We start from the raw sequence: 15003 nt of genomic DNA, 5'->3' as shown, positions 1-15003 counted from the left end.
TTCCAAGTTAGATTAGCATATATAAAGTTTTACTTGATTTAATTATTTGAAAGTAGTACTAAATATTTGCTACTAATTTTTAAAATAAAAGACATTGCCCAAATTAGTTCTGTGATAGAAATGCACTGTGTTTATGCACTAAGTGAATTTCCACTCATCACTTTAGTTATTCTGTAGTGTTGACAAACAACCTATATGTTAAATAGTAATCCAATAAACTTCCAAAAAGGAGTAAGTTTTTTAATCAGGAACAGTCACGTGCCTTTAATCTGCCCTGTTTTGGATCATGTTTCTCCTCAATCAGTTATTTTCTTGGCCAGTTGAGACACTTTCTGAATCATGGTTTCGCTATCTTTGCCTTAGTTTTGTAGAATCCGTAACCACATGAGAAGGTATGCATGGAAGTCATACCTGACCTCAGAATTCCCTGTGTGGCTGAGTATTGGATGTCCTACTCACCACCATTGCTGCAGCACGTTATACGGTGGCTGGAGTGAAAACCGTCAGGATGGCAATATGTGAAATTTCACAACGTGCATGTTCTCACTGAAGTAGGACGAAGCCATATGGGGTCTTTGGAGAGCATTTGTTCCCTTTTCCATCTCATGTTCATACCTGCCTTTTTTCTCTCCCACTAACACCTTGCGCTAGTACAGAAATCCTATTTTAAAATGTCTTAAAATTCGTCTGTAATTGATTTAAGTTTAAAACACAGTGCGGGTAACTTTACAATGCAGCGTGAATTGCTTTCAAATTGGAAAAAGTAGGACACAGGCTGTATTAGGCTACATCTAGGGGTGCTTTTTAATAGCAGTCTGCACACACAGCGTGCTCGAGTGCTACCACATATTCTATTTTCAGGACTGCTGCAGCAATGACATCTGAAGAAAAGAAGGAGCGACCAGTAAGCATGATATGTGAAGCGACTAACTATAATCTGACATCAGATTATGCTGCTCATCCAATGAGCCCTGTGGGCAGAGTAAGTCTTTATGTCCAAATAAAATTAAAATAATTAAATTATTCCACAAGGTACTAGACAGTGCAATATGTTAGTATTCCATTGAAAACAAGAAGAAAGCATAGATCTTTTTCAGGGCACTTGGCTCCTTTCATGTTTAATTTGGAAACTGAGGTGTCTGAAACAAATTATCACTGAAGCTGTAATTTTTATCAGGTATCTCAAATCTTGTGACTTGTGTGTACTTAAATTGTTTATGGAGTCTGACCTTTCTAATCAGTGTGAAGGAGCAAAATCGTGAGCAGCTGATGAGACATCTGGGTAAGCATTGTTATGGGAATGGCTTGGTCGCAAACAATTGGCTCTATTTCTCCAGGTGAAATAGGGAGAATTGTAATTTTGTATAAGAAGCAGTTACAAGAGAGACGGAAGGTGACCCTGGGGTAAAATAAAAGGTCAGACGACATCATTTGCTATCATTGGACCAGAGGCAGAAGTCCTGGTTTCCTAGAAAAAAATTCTGGGGAAAAGTCCTTGAGGTTCCTAGGCCACCTGAATTTGTGTCCCACTTTCTTTGGTCACCCAGCTTCTTGGAAGGTTAAGATAAATGTCCAGATGTTTATCAAGGTGATGAATTCGATTATGTCTCCTGTAAGTTTGTTGGATAACTCTAATGAGGCTATTGCATGCATTCTTTCCATTTTTGGACAGCTTTTAAGAAAGGAAAGTGGACATGGCTACAAAATTAAGAATTTCCTTAAGTTTGCTAAGACATCAAGGTAGCAACTTTGATCAGTGATGACACGCAAGAGCCCCATAATCTTTTCTACCCAGCAATTAATATTTAAACGAGGGAAAAAAGCCCCATACTTTTGCTAGTCATTGAAAACTTTAACCCTGAGAAGTGCTTTTTGGCAGGTTAATCCAGCCTGGAAGAGAAAAATAAACTTTAGAATGTGTTTTGACTGAGCAAATTCCTTAATTTCAGAAAATTGGATTAGAATAGTTTCTTTTCCATGTGGTAGTAGACATTGTAAGATTTCTTTAAGTAAGTGCATTTTGGAAACCTTTTTTTTTTCTTCTTTTAAATGTCTTAAAAGGCAGAATCCTTGACCTACAGTAGAAAACGATTATTTAATGAGAAAAGTGCCTTAATCTATCCATGTTGCTGGGGGTGGGGGGGTGGGGAAGGAGTAACAAATGAATTGTAAACAGTAACTAAATCCATAATTTCAACTTTCAAATGATCATGTAGGATTTTTCCAGTTTTTCCATGCAGGGAACCCAATTTAAACCAAACCAACAACAACAACAAACTCCACCAAACCCAAAATCAGCTAAGCCCTAAAACAACCAACCAAGCAAAACTCCCAAGATAACTTATTGTTGGAGTTGTGATAGTGACATGGAGTATTTACACAGAAAATGGGTTACAACAGAACTAACTAGGAAGCGCTCTCAGGTTAAATGTAGAAAATTGATTCCAATTTAGGAACATGTGTTTTACAAATGTTTTTCACACTCCTGTTTCAAAAGATAACTAAAATGCCTTTTAGCATGTTGGTTTCATAGTGTTCGAGAAGGAAATTGATATTGCTGCGACTCAGTTACTGTAATTTTCTTACTTTCATTGGTTAATGACACTTTTGCTTCATGCAGAAATTATTATATTTTCAGGAAATAGACTTTTGTTCCACTTTTCATTCCTCCTGTCTGTTTCTTTTAGTTATTAAATACACTTAAATATTAACATCATTAATGTGAGTGTATGTGCGATTACTGTACATCAGTTTTCAAATGTTAAATTTATCTGAATTACTGCAACGCCATTTAAAAAGTTTTGTTTTAAGGAGATGAATGCTTGCAAAGTAGAACCACAGCTCATATTAGTCAGCATTTTCTGGTGGTTATTTAAGGCTAATGAATTGAATTGCTTTTAAAGATAACTATATAGAAATTGCCCATTGGTTGTACCTAGGTGCAGCAACTAATTTTCTTTTATGTCTTTGTTGTTCATATCTGTTGTGTTCTATCAACAGTAGAGCCTGAGATTATTAGCTGTCTTATCAACCTTTATGTAGAGGCTCTGTGTACTGCAGCACAATGAGAGAGGAGTAAAATCTTGGAGAGGAAAGTAAATTCCAGAACAGAAGAATGCTTCCTGTGGTTGCCACACCTATTTTTTAGGTGTTTCTGTTTTCAGAGATAACTTGTGAACATACCCAATATTGGAAGGTAATGAAGAACGGATAAAAAGATTGTGGTACAGCTGAAGTTTCAGACAGTTGAGGGATGTAGAAATAGACTTTCCCTTTCATTAATGTTAATTGATCCCAAATAGACATGGAACTTGGAGAAGTTTCTATTTTGTGGCAGACTCACTGGAAGTGTAATCTGCTGTCTAGAGGATAATATGACATGAGGCAAAAATCAGTCTCTCCCCAGTAAAAGTCTTATTCCTTCTCCTCCTTTCCCACTGTTTACGTGATGCTATACAACACGCTGCAGCTCTGTTAAGTGGTGCTTCTTCCCTGTCAGCTTGAGGTGCAGTTGTAAACTTGAAGCCACTAGCACAGATCCCTGATCGTGAGAAAGATCTACGTAGGCTTGAGATTGCTACAGAGGTATATATTTGCACCCCTCTTTTTAAAATTAAGAAATTGTTTTGTAGTTGTCTTCCTTTTGGTTTGTTTTCCCCCCACACACTCCACTGTTAAAATCCCTACTTAGACAAATATGATTCTATTTCCTGAAACGCATTCAGGGAATCAGCTTTTCAGTGTGTAGTCGGTCATATCACCAGTCACCCTCCACAGTTCCTCTCCTCTGCTCCTCATTGCTCTCCTGATTATCTGTGGAGTAATGCTCCCAGTATTGCTCACAGTAAGTGGACGGGAGTGTTCGCTGCAGAGGTCCTCATGTCTCTGTTACAGCCAGGATGTATCACGTTGTTTATAAATTTTCATCAGTTTGTTTATAGATATTTCATACAAGGCTTAAGCCAGTCCAGCTTTAAATGGCTAGTTTAGGTATAGCCATATATGTCTTCTCAGGATCCAGGTTAGCCAGGAATTTGGGAGTAATCGTCATGAGATACATCAGCAAACAGCACAGGAGACAGGAGCAATGTGAAGGGCAGCACTGGTGCTCAGGCCGAACAGCTGTACTGCGTTTTCATGGTTTATGTTTAGACTAGTCCAGTAGTGCTCCTTGTGCATCTTACCTTTCAGTCTTACCCAAAATAAATCCAGTTTGCTCTGCTGTGCAAACCAAAGCACGGTAAGGGTGAATGTTTGGGAGCTTTGATTCAAGAGCTATCCCCGTCCAAGCTAAAATGCTGAGGCAGAAACCCACTCAGCTCATGGAAAACTACAACATTGGAAGGCACTGAAATTGCCTGCAAAATCCAGAAGGCAGCATCGTGTTGGTTTGTGGTTTGGAAGATAATATAAGCCTTGAAGACTGGAAACATATTTTTAAACAGAAGTTGAAAGTAATAAAGATTTAGATTTCCATTCTTTGAGTTCACATGCAGGAGTTTTCCTTATCAGCAGGATTCGCAACCCATGTTTTTCAAATATAGATGCAATAAGTTTACTGTTAATTAATTATTTTTGTGCTAGTTCTGAAACTGAGGAAGAAGCCTTCCATGAATTCTGTGCCCTCTACCAGCAAAGCAGAGAGAAGAGCCTGCAGAGTGATGAAGTGTGCAGCCCCAGCTACTGACTGCTCTGTTGCCCAGAGTTCAAAACCCTGCCCGTGTTTGTTTTCTTCAGGTTTTGGTTAACAGTGAATATCATTGGCTGGACTTCCTGGCTTCTTTCCCAGTACTGGAACTCTACAGGTTCCCTCCCACAGGTTCTGGTTTTGGAGGCATCACAGTTCCTTAGAAGGGGTCAGGCGGTACTAGATGTGACTATAAGTTTGCTAGCTCTGTTACCTTCTACACCTTCCAGTGAGTGCTTAGTAGCTGGACCCTTCATTTACTTTTCTCTTTGCTTTCTCCAGTAGCTGGAGCTGTGCAATATTTTTAGAGCTGTGGGGTAAAAAATATTTGAATCCTTCAGTTTTGTTTTTTTCTTCCTTTCTTCCTATTTCCCCAGTTTTAGATATATTAGATATGTGTCTGCGAGAACATGAGATGGCCAGGGATCTCAGACATGAGAAGAGGAGGAGGTGATCTAAGTTTGAGAACTCATAATTAGTTTATATATATACCTACGATATTTCAATATCCTGAAATACTCATTGTCTCGAGGCTCAGAATTTGTCGGGAAGAGTTATTCTCTTTATGCAGCTTGTGGTAAAATAATCACGAGTCATCTGAAGTGTCCTCAGTGTTAAGTAAAGTTAGAAGGCGCTTGTGATGCTCTGTTTAACTAATGGAAGTTTGCATTCACAGTTCACAAGATGTGTGATTAACCCATTAAAACTTTGTGAAATTGGACTCAAATATGGTTTTTTAGCAGACCTATCTAAAAGTTGTCTATTTTATCTGAATTTGTTAGTAGACTTGACATTAGTAGTACTTGTGGTTGGTTATGTTTTCAGAAGCATCCGTAATGTGTTTAGTCATTGTGCAAGCAGGGGAAGTCTGGAACACTCTTGAGAGGTTTTGAACATTTAATATCTGATATTAGAGCAGGTATGAGTGTTACAAATTACTTCTGATCAAAATCTTGCACAGCTCTTCTGTGATATGCCAATATAGTGGCCATACAGGTTAACTGAGATGGATGTAGAGTTAATTTTATAATGTGCTCTGCATTGTGATAGGTTCTCTGTATGTTCCTTTTTTACATCTGAATGTCATAATTCTCTTGGCTTCTTACTCACCTTTGTCTGCTTTGCACTGGTAGAATTTTTCGGATGAAAAAGTGAAAGATTTTTACTTTTAATTAGGTTTTCCATTGCTCGCTCTATCTTGCTTTCCAAACAGAGTTGAGTGAAATTTCTGTATCTCCAAGGGAAATTAAAAGTACTCTGATTGTTTTATATTCCCTCCTGATTCTTTCAAAAACAAAATACAAAACGACCTTGTTTCATTGTGTTGTAGGCTTAAAGACAAACACACATAGTTTTTGTAACGTTATTCATTTTTGACTAAGCTATGTTCTATTCTTCAGTTAATAGCATCGTTGACAAAAGCTGCACATCATTTTAAATTGCATTTTTCAGTTTATGATTTGTAACCTACTGTGGAATTCTCTCTGAAGCGTGTGTAAAACCCAGCTCAGTTGTGATGCATGTTGAGAGAATTTCCATAGAGAAACCCCATACCCTAATTTGCAACAAAACCTGAGCGTGTGTTTAGCCCTCCTCCTTTAGGAACTTTGCATAACCTGATGATTAGTCTTGGTAGTAGAGATGGGGAAGCTGAAGCACAGGATTATATTGTCTCAATTCTGGTGGTGGATTTGGAGCAGAGCCATGAGAACAGCTTAAAAAACTTACTTGACTTCTTTTGCAGGGTGGAATACTTTGCTGTATCGCGTCGCACGGTCTCTTGAGGCACTAATTCTTACAAAATTTAAACCACAAGTAAACGTTCAGCTCATTTAGTTGCAGGAGAAACTTTCTAAATGTAGGCTGAAAAGCATGAAATGTGAACTGGCAAACCGCTGCATGTTGCTTTGTGCCTTTTCCAATTTCTTTTGGTTACTCAAGTAGAAGAAGGATAAAATCTAAAATGTGTTTTGTTTTTTTTTTTATCCTACTTCTCTTCATCATCTGTGATCATTGCATAGCTGTACGGTTTTAAAAGATACAAGCAACAGCAGATATAAGCACTGGAGTTTCAGGGCAAAAGGTTCAAAGTGCAAGCAGGTGAAATAATGAATGTTCAAACCAGCCAAGAGATCATGGAATGAAGGGCTCTTGAGGGGGAAGAAAGAATTAAAAAAAGTTAGTACACATTAGGAAAGAGTTATATCTTGTTGAAATCTGAACAAGTTTTCATATAATAGGCCAGTGTTGAAACAGGAAAGAGTAGAATTTTCTTGCCCAGGCGATGCAATTTTCGTAATTAATGATAGTTCTGCTAGTTTTGCTTCTCTTTCTCCAGCTTGGCAGGCTTTCTACCTACCTTATAAGAAGGTCAGATATGTATTTGGTTGGTTTTTTCTTGTTAAAAAAAATTTAAGCACTTGTCTTGGGATTTGTCCTTAAATTTTCTGCAGAGAACAAAAGAAAGAAATGCTGAAGCCAGCAGAATCATCATAATAATTATTTATCTAAAAAAGGAATACAGTTTGTGTTCTGCAATCCCCCAGAGGAACACGTATAAGAAAAAGATCTTAAAGAAAAGAAAATGTGTTACGATTTTTCAGCAGATATTGATGATTTCTTTAACCTTTTCAATTCAATTTAGACATCACGATCTTCAAAGAAGGTTCATAATTTCGGAAAGAGATCAAACTCAATAAAGAGAAATCCTAATGCACCAGTTGTCAGACGTGGCTGGCTCTACAAACAGGTATTATTCCCCTTTTCACCCACTTCTTTTTTTTTTTAGATAAGTTTTATGATGTACAGAAGAAAATTGTTTGCATAAAATACAATGATAGCAATACCAGAGTGAAGCTATAAACTGTGAAGAACTGACACATGGTATTTTAATTAATTAACTACTTATTGGATAACATTCTGGTGCACATGAGTAAGGACATTTGACTAGTACAGAACACTGAGATATACATATATATAAATAGAGAGAAATATACAGATTTCTCTCTAAAATGCACAAAAAGCTTGAAAAATCTAGGCACATGTTGGTAGTAAATAGCTGAATGAATTTCAGGCATGCTGAGATGATGGGACAAGGATGCATGGCCCAGTATATTGGGTTTTTAAATTCTGAAGTTTCTTTTGTCAGGCTGTATGTCTTAATTTTTTTTTTAAAGTAAGTAAATGTTTTCAATAACAAATTAGAAATCAAGCAATTTTTTCACATATGAAGAGAGGAATGCCTGTTTTCCTAACTCAAAGATGATCATCTTAAAACCAGAGATCATTTTAGGGTTTCCTATTGAATGTAAACTAATCTGAAGTATGGTGCTCTTTAGTATTCAGTGATTGTAGATTTGCTATTCTGCAATACCAGACCACTTGCACTTTCTTGCTCTGCAGGAAATCAGAGTAGTTTGATCAAAAAATCGAACGACAAAACAGATTAGGCCATATTAGGAATACATTTTCATTTAAAACTTGTCATTTAAACTCATCCGAGACAAATGTGTGCATGTAGTTTTGCATCTAGGTTGTCATTTACTGTTCATAACCTGACAGACTGGTATGACCCACGTAGCTTTCCGGATGCTGTCAGTGAGTCAGTTTTTAAAAATTGCTATCACATTAAAAGATCTAGAAGTATCTGTTTAGTAGAAGATCTTTCCATGTTTAGATACTCTTCTGGCCTTTACTCTCATTCAATGTTGAGAGTGAAAAGTTTTCGCAAAGATAAGAGATTTTTTTGCTTTGTTTTGGGGCTATTAAACATTTTAGCTTGGAAAAAAAAGTTACTCTATTCCTGAAGTAATGTTTTCTGGATTTTTTTATTAAATGAGACAATCAATTAACTTAATTGAAGTATGAAGTCTGAATTACAGCCCAAGTGATTATGCACGTGAATATCTGTGTTGTGTTGTCGTTGCTGCCTACTTCTGAATAAGTTAGATTCATGATGATCTGACTTTTCATTCTGAGGTCCTTTGGAGTGAGTTTTACATATAATCATAGAATGGGTTGGGTTGGGTTGGAAGGGACCTCAAAGACCATCTAGTTCCAGCCCCCCTTCCATGAAAAGATATGGTTATGTACCTGAACTGGAATGCTCTAAACATTCTCGCTGGTTTATGTCTGCCTCTTCTTTCATGTCAAACCATGGATATTCAGCACATAAAGTAGTACAAAGGTGTTGCTTTTCTAAAAATTATACTGTATATTCATAGAGTATTGCCGAGTCCATTTTAGTGTACAATTACATTATTTTACTAATGAAGAAACAGTAGCTATATTTTAAGATCACAGAATCACAGAATTATGATGGTTGGAAGGGACCTCTTGATCATCTAGCACAACCTCCCCTGCTCACGTGGGCTCAGCTATAGCAGGTTGTCCAGGATTGTGTCCAGTCAGGTTTTGAATATCCTCACCAATGGAGACTGCACCACCACCTCTCGGGGCAACCTGTGCCAGTGTTTGATCACTCTCATGAGAGTGAGTTTACCTCTGCGCAGGTGGAATTTCACGTTTCTTGATTTGTGCCTGTTGCCTCTTGTCCTGTTACTGGGCACCACTGAGAAGAGTTTGGCTCCATCTGCTTTACACTCTTCCATCAGGTATTTAGACAAGTTGATAAGATGTGTCCAGAGCTGCCCTTTCTCCAGATTGAACAGTCCGAGCTCTCTCAGCCTCAGTCCGTAGGAAAGATGCTCTAATCCCTTACTCATCTTTGTGGCCCTTTGCTGGATTCCCTGCAGTATGGTCAATGTCCCTCATGGTCTGCTGAGCCCAGCACTGAACCCAACGCTCTGATTAGACCTCACTAGTGCTGAGTAGAGAAGAAGGATGTCCTCCCTCCGTCTGTTGGCCTGCTCTGCCATGAGGGTGTATTGCTGGCTTGTGATCAGCTTGTTGTCCACCAGGACAACACCAGGAGCTTGTTTTTAGCTGATCAGCCTCAGTGTGTATCGATGCCTGGGGTTATTTGTGCCCAGATGGAAGACTCAGCATTTCCCATTGTTGAACTTCATGAGATTCATCTCTGTCCAATTTCCCAGCCTGTTGAGGTCCCTCTGAATGACAGCACAACCACCTGGTGTATCAGCCACTCCTCATAGTTTGTATTATCTACAGACTTGCTCAGGGTGCACTCTGTCCCAGTGTGCAGCTCATTAATGAAGATGTTAAATGGTCTTGGCCACAGTATCAGCCCCTGGGGTAGACCACTAATAATTGACCACCACCGGTGCCACTGATCACCACCCTCTGGGCCTGGTAGGTCAAGCAGTTTTCAACCCACCTCACGGTCAAAATGCATTCTGTTGGACAGGGTTTATGTGTGAAACTGTTTACGTGCTGTGATGTTTGGTTGGTTTTTGTAAGAAAAGAGGTTGCTGTAGGTTTCCGTGTTGTAGTAGTAGCAGTAATTGAAAGCCAATTTAGTCAAGAGTTTTACCAACATACTATCCTCAGAAATTTACAGTGAAAACTTGTGCAGGTTTCTTTTTGATAGTGAGATAACTTTCGTTATGTTATGTTTATGTCATCCCAGAGAAGAGCAAATTTTGTTTGATTCAGGGTGTGCTGTCTCATTGCATGTAATGCTATTCTTGTCTAATTTTTCTACTCATTTTTAAGTCCAGATTCAACTCTAAAAAGGTGTTTACTGTGAACATGCTGTTACCATATTATGACATAATCACAATCAAGAGGGAACAACAGTAAATCCATTTATATAGAAAGGATGTACTTTACAGTAGAAAATAATTTAAAGTATGAGAACCACACGATCATTTTGTGTGCCCCTCTGCTATGCCTGAAGAAGGCCGAAACGTCATTCCGAGCATGTCCCATTGCTGGCAGAATTTTACATGTGGCTGTGTAGAAACTGTTGGTGTTTTTGAGTGTTGGGATAAACGTGACGTTGTGTAACAGCCTCTTCAGAAAGTCTGTCTGAGGGTTTGTGACAATCCTTTATGCTGAAGAAGTTTGGTTATTTTCACATCGTCAGTGTGATTTTTCTGGCCAGTGTTCTTCGAGCCAAGGTTCCAGCATCCCAGTATGCTGCCGAGTCAGTGACCTTGTCAGGGAGGCAAGGAAGGGATCTCCCCTCCTCGTGTCTGCCTTTCCGGCTGTGAGATAGGAGCTGGCTGCGATGGGCAGTGCTTCCAGACTTCAGTAGTGTTTGTGAAACCACTTTGACGTCTTCACAAGGAAGGTGCTATAAGTGTTTAGTTCCATTTATTTATTTATTTTATTTATTAAAACATTGGTAGCAAAGGATATTTCAGCTTTTTCTGAATAATATTTCCTAACTACTGCTTGCTTTACCCTTTCTTCTCTCTCCTTCAGCTCATTTCCCCTGCCCTAAAAAGAGCAGAACTTGAAATACGAGGCTAAAAATTGTGCTGGTATCTCTCAAAAAAAACCCCAAAACAACCCCAAAATCAAAGCCACACCACCCCACAGGTTTTCATTAAGGTTTTCATTATAGAATCCCTCTTCTTGGTTGTCACAAAACCTATTTACTATAAGCATATTGATAATTCACACGTACCTTTCTTCTTGGAACAGATTGACGTTCCTAACCTCCAAAAGGAGATTTATGAGCTTAACATTTTAGGCTATGTTGAAAAGTCCAAGCCCAGGTATAGACTAGTTTATTTTTGCCCATTGCAGAAGAATTACAAGACTGAGTGATGGGAAATCATTACTGAGTCTTTTGTGATAAGAACAGCATTTCCCCTTATAGGATTGGATAGTGAGGTGTCTGTTTCTTTTTTTATTCTTTCTTTTTTTTTCTTAGCTGAAATACCAGAATGAAATTTCAGCCCTGATGTTTTTAGTAAATAAAATGATGCAATACTTTATCTTGAATACTTTGAATCTAGAACAAATACATAAAAATCGATTTCTTGCTTCCATATCACTGGTGTGATAACCAGTTTCCAGTTTTGTCTCCAGAGAAAAGAATGGCCACAAACTTAGGAGAGTTACAGGAAGATGACAGGATCACCATTCTATGAGCCTTCCTCTCAAAAGAAGAAAAGAAGAAAAGAAAAACCCACCCTCTCCTCTAGAACAAACTGCTGTCCTGGAACCCAATCTAGAACTACATGATGCCTAGAACCAAGACATGATCTAGAACAATGAACTGCTCTAGAAAGTGCTGTAGAACCGAGTAGTAAGCTAGCCCGCAATCCAAAACAAAACAACTGTCTTGACCCAACAAGTGAACTAGAAGTTCAAGACCATCTTCCTGAACATGAAATTGAATACATAACAATCAAGAACCAGTAAGCAAATTGAATCCCAAACTAGTTACATAACAATCAGGAACCAAATTGAACCCGAGTCTAGATCCAAGAAGTGATGTAGAACCATAAACTGAGCTAGAACCCTATCTAGAGCCCTCTCTACCAAACCACCAGCTCCACAATTCATCCCTGATCTTGGGAACAAGTGCACCAACACCACCCTAAATGAAAACCAGACTCAAACACATCTGAACCCTGACTCTAGGGCCCCAGCTCAACAGCAAGCACATTTCTTTCTCCTTTTCAAGCAAAGGGATTGGGAAATAGGCAGATGAATTATGATATTGTCTGCCAGAAACTTCAGCAGCGCCACCCCAACATTGGTGATAACTATTTCAACAGAAAATATCCACAGGCTGTAGGAAACTGGATAAAGGCAAAAGGTTCTATATTTCTCAGGTGAACAAATCCACTATGTATTTAGCTACATTTATAAATCATTAGAACCAACATGACATGGAGTTAGAATTTTAAGTCACTTTTGTTTTTTTTTCATATTTTAGAGCAAGTTTTTCTTTTTATCCTCAAGACAAAGACCAGTAACTCTTGAGTCTCCAGTTTCCCAGAGTAGTTAGGAAAACATTGCTTTGACTGGGCATTCTGCAATACTATCAGCCAGATCACCAGGCTGATTTAGAAGATTATTCTTCATTTTCCTTGGGAAGTTCAATGTTTCTATAAAACTTCCATTTAGTCATAAGATAATGTTTATCCAGTTGCACTCCTGAGGCATTTCATAAGCATTACAAATTCCACACTATACTGAGAAAAAACTAACAGTATCAAAAACTCTGACAGCATTAACAATGTATTCTTGATATTCAAACACCAGGAGATGATTTTGCATCATTAATTAGGGGGGATTGCCAGGAAATGTCAAAAACATCTTTTGAAACCAAATCAGTGTTTTTCCCAAATAATGTTTTGTTAAATAGAAACATGCTAATGTCTCATACAGCTAAACACATCCAGAATTTTTCACTTTCTACAAAGGATGCAGGTACAGTCATGCAATAACTGTATTTCAAGTACATTACAGAGCACAAATTTATGACAACAAAGCTTTTGTTTTGATATTAATTCATATCTTTACTAAAGTTAGGCTTTTCAACCAAATTAAGGAAATGGAATATTTTCTGTAGGCTCTCTAAACATTTTTGTAATGTTTCTTTCTCTCTTCTCAGTCACTTAATCCCATGCTTACATGGGGTTGGTTAACTTTCCTTATGGTAGGTACTGCAGAATGTCCAAATTCACAGCAGACACCACAGAGTAATTGACACAGCAGCATGCATGAGAACATAAAAATGCTGGGTACATTCCAAAGAATCTGTGCGTCCACTGAATGATAGTGCATGCCAGGGTGCATGCCAATAATTAGAAAGACTCAACTTCTGCAAAATATTAATGCTGCATTGGTATAAAAATGCAACAAGATAAAGAAGCTTCTAGAACAGAAATCAAATCTTAGTGACATTAAACCACAGTTGTTGTCTAAAAAGAAAAACAAACAAAAAAACTCCACCACCTTGTGCTATATACATAAAATCAGTATCCAAATTCAGCTCCTTTTTTCTTTTATGAGAGAACCAATAGGCAAAAAATGGCCTTTCCAGCTAGGACAGAGTGTCGAATCCTTGAGGATTGCCTTCTGAGCATTCCTTTGTAAGCCTCAACACGAGAGAAGTGGTGCTGCTAAAGGCAAATCAGGAGCTCCATCGAGAGCTTAACAGAAGGTGCTAAAAGTTGGAGACCACAAAAAGCTTTCCTAATCTGTTCGCAGTTTAAAACTGGGAGGATGAGAAAAGTGAGTTTAAGCACATTATGGTCTCTTCCATTCATCTTAATTCTGGGATGAATTAATCATCTTAATTCCCCAAAGTCTGGGACTTTGCCTCTTTTAGATTTTGGAGCCTGTGAATATTTGCAGGGTATGCTTTTGGTGAGGCAATTAAAGAAAGTTTTTCAGATTAAAAAATTAAAAATTATCAGCCATTTTAGGTAACTTAGTTTGCCAGATTTTAGACTACAGCATTCATTTCATTCAAACAAAATTAAGCTCTGGAGTCCCCAACACAAGAAGGACATGGAGCTACTGGAACGAGTCCAGAGGAGGGCCACGAAGATGATCAGAGGGCTGGAGCACCTCTGCTATGGAGACAGGCTGAGAGAGTTGGGGCTGTTCAGCCTGGAGAACAGAAGGCTCCGGGGTGATCTTATAGCAGCTTTCCAATACCTAAAGGGGGCCTACAGGAAAGCTGGAGAGGGACTTTTTACAAGTGCGTGTAGTGATAGGACAAGGGGCAATGGCTTTAAACTGAAGGAGGGCAGATTTAGATTAGATCTAAGGAAGAAATTCTTCCCTCAGAGGGTGGTGAGGCAGTGGAACAGGTTGCCCAGAGAAGTTGTAGATGCCCCATCCCTGGAAGTGTTCAGGGCCAGGTTGGATGAGGCTTTGGGCAACCTGGTGTAGTGGAGGGTGTCCCTGCCCATGGCAGGGGGATTGGAACTAGATGATCTTTGAGGTCCCTTCCAACCCAAACCATTCTATGATGGTTCTAACATACTTATTAAATCTGCTTCTGCTACGATGTGGGTGCTGCAGCGCTCTGGCTTATTTACACTGCAGTAGTGGTGGCAGTCTTTCATTCTCAGTTATGCAGTGTAAATTGGTTATAAGCATAAAAGAAAATTAAATTGCTTTAGGAATGAACTTCATTTGGGAAAGAAATTTGTTCTAGATATATGAGTGGTAGTAGAAGATGAAGTTCAGCAGAGAGTTTCTTCAGAAAACAAAGGAGGATGTACCCCCAGTATTACCTTGCTCTTTTTCTTTGAAGAAAAAGTATGCATTTTTTTTTGTTTAACTGTAGATTGTAGTCTCTAGCATGCTAAAATAATGGACTCTTATTTATTCTTGAATCTTGTTAACTTTAGGCTTCCTTGGTTATGGTCTTTGTTGGCCATGTCAAGTCTGTGATGAGAAGTCAAAGAAAATATCTC

At 38.5% G+C, this 15003-nt stretch overlaps 1 protein-coding gene across 1 annotated transcript in view; it reads left to right on the top strand.

The window, feature by feature from the left end:
• The window catches only part of PLEKHA5 (pleckstrin homology domain containing A5), a 183152-nt gene that overhangs the window by 106002 nt on the left and 62147 nt on the right, over positions 1-15003 (top strand). The window contains exons 5-6 of the mRNA XM_086610591.1: positions 862-982; positions 7332-7436. Coding sequence (XP_086466717.1) covers positions 862-982; positions 7332-7436 — 226 coding nt within the window. The remainder of the gene's footprint in view (positions 1-861; positions 983-7331; positions 7437-15003) is intronic.

Source organism: Tauraco erythrolophus, chromosome 4, assembly GCF_009769465.1.
Source record: "Tauraco erythrolophus isolate bTauEry1 chromosome 4, bTauEry1.pri, whole genome shotgun sequence".
NCBI classification, from domain to species: domain Eukaryota; kingdom Metazoa; phylum Chordata; class Aves; order Musophagiformes; family Musophagidae; genus Tauraco; species Tauraco erythrolophus.
This window is presented reverse-complemented; position numbering and strand designations above follow the sequence as displayed.